A 4815-nucleotide genomic window follows, 5' to 3' on the forward strand; every position below is an offset into this window, starting at 1 on the left:
GCGTAGGGGTCAGTGTTGACCCTCTTTGATATGGGTGGATGACGTAGAAAGGTCACACAGACCAAAGTGGCCCCTCGTATGGGTGGATGACGTAGAAAGGTCACACAGACCAAAGTGGCCCCTCGTGGACATGCTGACACAGAAACTGTGAATTGGCCTCAAGGGGTAAAGGGTTTGGTTGGGCACCAGCTGCATACCAGCCCTGCCAAAAAGTAACGTATAGCGTATAGAGTAGCTTATATGGCACTGCATCACGTTTTCTCTTCTGGAAGGGCATTTTAGAGGGCGCAGCATCATGTTTTCTCCACTGGAGGGGCACTCTACAGAACACTGCATCACGTTTTCTCCACTGCAGGGCACTTTAGAGGGCACTGCATCACGTTTTCTCTACTGGAGAGGCAAGCTAGACGACAGTACATCACGTTTTCTCCGCTGGAGGGGCACTCTACAGGGCACTGCATCACATTTTTTCTACTGGAAGGGCACTTCAGAGGGCACTGCATCATGTTTTCTCCGCCAGAGGGGCACTCTAGAGCACCTTGCATCACATTTTCTCAACTGCAAGGGCACTCTAGAGGGAGCTCCATCACGCTTTCTCCACTGGAAGGGCACTCGAGACAGCACGGCATCTTGTGTGTTCTCTACTGGGAGGGCACTCTAGAGGGCACTGCATCATGTTTTCTCTACCGGAGGGGCACTCTAGAGGGCACTGCATCACGTTTTCTCTACTGGAGGGGCACCCTAGATGGCACTGCATCATGTTTTCTCTACTGGAGGGGCACCCTAGAGGGCACTTTATCACGTATTCTCTACTGAGAGGACACTGCATCACGTTTTCTCTACTGGAGGGGCACTCTAGATGGCACTGCATCATGTTTTCTCTACTGGAGGGGCACCCTAGAGGGCACTTTATCACGTATTCTCTACTGAGAGGACACTGCATCATGTTTTCTCCACCGGAGGGACACTCTGGAGGGCACTGCATCACGTTTTCTCTACTGGAGGGGCATTCTTGGGTGGGCACTACGCTTCCAAGATAAATTTATCCAGCCACCATGGGTCTGGGTGGTGTTATCAGCAGTAACTGCTGTATGTGCAAGGTGCAGAGCGGTGGAGATCAGCCAGTGGGATACACATACAGGGACTCACATGCACATCCACCTGCAGCCGGACCATCAACCACAAAGTCAGAGAGGCTTGGATTAAAACACACACACACACACACACACACACACACACACACACACACACACACACACACACACACACACACACAAGGAGTGTGACTTCATTCTTTTTCTGTAGCAAATAGTGGTTTACTACTACATTATTGCTCTGAATGCCCAGTTCTCAGTCTAGCACCAACTAATCAAAACCGATAGCTTTTTTCTGAATTACCAGTGGTTATATAAATTCAGCTTTTCATTACAGTCACTGGTCAGCAAGGGAAGAAGTATTTGAAAAGTTAAACTAAGTAAATACATAAACCAAGTCTGATACATGTCATGTACAAGGAGCAATGAATTGGAATAATTAACCTGGTCTGAATGTTGGTCCACTGTCTCTGTCAGTCGAGCCAGAGGTGGTAGATGATCCTGTGAGATACAGAGCAGATATATATGTACAGAATGGAAGACACACCCATTAGAATCACTTTGGGATGTTCTCTGGCATTCATTTATTTCTGATTAAGAGTAATCCCTAAACAATTTTCCCATTATTCTTAATCTTTTTAGATAATTAAAGACTGTAAATTTAACTTTCAATGAATGCTCTAAAGGTGAATAACTTACCTCCACCTGCAGGTTGAGTCCCTCCACCTTGTCCAGTAGTTGGTCTGGTTTCTCTGCCTGAGAGGAAGAGAGCAGACTCATTAGATATACATTCAATACATATTCTACTGAGGGACTGGATTGCAGAGATAAATGGATATTCATTCATATCTAATTGATGTCAGTAACCTACCTCCACCTGCAGGTTGTGTCCCACTGCCAGTTGATATAGTGTGCCCCCCGCCTGCTCCTCCCACTGTGGATCCTCCATGTCCAGTACCTGGTTTGCTGCCTTAGGGGAAATAAGAAAAGATATTAGATATACGTTTGGGACGTTTGTGTCAAATTTTAAGAAATTCCCTGAACGTGTTTCTGAGGTTTCATGTTCACAAGAATGAAACAGATGCAAGGTCACACTAACCTTGACCTTTGACCACCAAAATGCAATCAGTTCATCATTAAGTCCAAGTGAACATCTGTGCCAAATTTGAAGAAATTCCCTCATGGTGTACTTAAGATATCACATTTACAAAAATGAGACAGACAAGGGCACAGTGACCTTGACCTTTGACAACAAAAATCTAATCAGTTCATCCTCGAGTCCAAGTGAATGTGCCAAATTTAAAGTAATTTCCTGAAGCTGTTCTTGAGATATTGCGTTCACAAGAACGAGATAGATGCAAGGTCACAGTGACCTTGACCTTTGACCACAAAATTCTAGTTAGTTTATTCCTCAGTCGAAGTGGACATTTGTGTTAGATTTAAAGAAATTCCCTTGAGGTGTGTTACGTTCCCGAGAATAAAACAGATGCAGGGTCACAGTGACCTTGACCTTTGACCACTGAAATCCCATCAGTTCATTGTTGAGTCCAAGTCAACATCTGTGCCAAATTTTAAGAAATTCCCTCAAGACCTTCTTGAAAAATCTCGTTCATGAGAATGAGACAGACAAGGTCACATTGACCCTAACCTTTGACCACCACAAACAAATCAGTTCACAATTGAGTCCTTGTAGACTTTTGTGCCAAATTTGAAGACATTCCCTTGAGGCGTTCTTAAGATATTGTCTTCATCAAGGATGGGACGGACAGATAGACAACCTGAAAACATAATGCCTCCAACCACGGCTATCGCTGGTGCAGAGGCATAAAGATGATTTGATATTAACATGAGCTTTGGATGATTTTGGAAGTTATAGAATAAAATACCTAGACAGTGACACAATGGCTAGATTTATGCTTTAGTTATTTTCTAACAGTGCCCTTCAGTTTACAAGAGCAAAAGATTTCAGGATGTTGAGTAACCGTTAACTTCAGGAAACAAATTTTCTACCACAAGTTTAGCTGAAGTTGCAGAAGTTTCCCCAAACCAGATAAATAACAATATAAAGCGGCTATCACCAGTCAAAACTCTGATATAGTAACATCTCGTTATATGATTAATGACATGCATCTTGCCTTTAAGAAGATAGAGCCATTAGGCTAGTTAGGCGTGTTAAATGTCTGAGTATCAGGGTGCTGCCCAAACGAACTGCACTGAACTAAACAGGGCAGGTGTGAAAACAGCAATTGCACTCGGGTGTGCACCAAAAACTGGACTGAGACCTTCTTGAAAAGGTGGCCGGTATGCACTGTGCGATTCTGGGCTGTCCCAGACGAAAGATGGCCATCGTGGGAAAAACTTGGCGATATCTTTGGTCGTGGCTCTAAAACGGTGGTCTTACGTCGCACTGTCAGACAGGTTCAAGGACAGCCGTTGTCAACGTCTTGCTACCAAAGATAATCTGAGATAAAATTCTGATGGTGTCAGAAATTTAGGATGACTATCTCACAGTGTGATAGCTGCTACGACCTACGTCTACTAATCAACCAATAGAAATGCAGCACGAAATGACACAGTGGTCACCGCGACACCAGCCCTAAACCCAAACAAATGATCGCTTGCCATGGAACTACCAGAAAGAGGAAAGTTTGGTGGAGCTGTGGCAGCAACAGCCTTGTTTATTTCATGTTTCCTCCAGCTGCTATCATGACCGCAAGAAAAAGACGCTGCATGGAAGGAAATTGTGGAGGAACTGCAACTTCCAGGTGAGCAAGCTACCTATGGTGGCGCAGATGGATGACGTAGGCTGATGCGGTGCACGCTGATGATGTTGCATACTGACGTACGTCGTAACCTGCGATTCAGTAGTAAACGGCCATCGTACAATCTGCACACATCAAACTTGACTTGGTACCAAAGTTTATTAGATCCACGTCTCACAGTGTGTCATGAAATGGTCTTATAAGAATGCTAAAATCGCACAGTGTATAGAAGGCATTATACATGAATACAACACTAATTGGTTTAACCGACTAATATTTCCGGTGCCGACTAGCGAGGGGGCGGATATTTAATAGTTTAGACAACTAATCACATGCATCCCTAATATATAATATGTATGTATATATATTTGTATTTATTCATGGTTAGTTTTTGTTCTTTTCTCGAGATATATTACAAAAGAAAACTGGTTAAGTCGGGCTTATCCTTTGAATACTTAAGCTTTAGTTTCCTTATGTTGTATCAATTTATCTTTCTGTTCTTTTCCATCATAATAATTCTTCTTCAATCCCACTTAAAGAGTGAATATTCATTTATGTTATCTGACCATAAAACAGGCTGAAACTAAAACAAATTTAAAAGCAAATTAAAATGTAAAGAACTAAATTACATACTTACACTGGGTGAAATTTATTTTTCCATTAGTGCACTGAACACGGCTGCTGTAATCCTGCTGAATACACGGAATATGTTTCTCCTCTCCTTCCTTTAAATACTCAACTCCAGATAGTCTAAAATTGGCCCCAACATGTTCAGCAGGATCCAGGACGCAGAACGCCTCTGTACAAAATTACCAGAAAAACACATGTGTATCATTATTTGGGTAACATCTTTCATAAACCTTTGAAATGAAGAATACTGGTATTGACTTGTTTATACCTTTGCAGATGGGTAGTTGCGACCAAGTCCCATCACTGTAACACACCACAGTGCCTAAACC

At 42.9% G+C, this 4815-nt stretch overlaps 1 protein-coding gene across 1 annotated transcript; it reads right to left on the bottom strand.

Annotated features, from left to right (window-relative positions):
* Positions 1-83: 83 nt before the first annotated feature.
* Positions 84-4812, bottom strand: LOC126387288 (keratin, type II cytoskeletal 2 epidermal-like; the record flags this gene model as incomplete). Its single annotated transcript, XM_050039821.1, has 5 exons — positions 84-1595; positions 1794-1850; positions 1966-2064; positions 4494-4655; positions 4755-4812. Coding segments are annotated over 5 exons (438 nt in total), but the record flags the coding sequence as incomplete, so codon positions are not given.
* Between the last annotated feature and the right edge of the window lie 3 nt (positions 4813-4815).

Source organism: Epinephelus moara, unplaced genomic scaffold (assembly GCF_006386435.1).
Source record: "Epinephelus moara isolate mb unplaced genomic scaffold, YSFRI_EMoa_1.0 scaffold3371, whole genome shotgun sequence".
NCBI classification, from domain to species: domain Eukaryota; kingdom Metazoa; phylum Chordata; class Actinopteri; order Perciformes; family Serranidae; genus Epinephelus; species Epinephelus moara.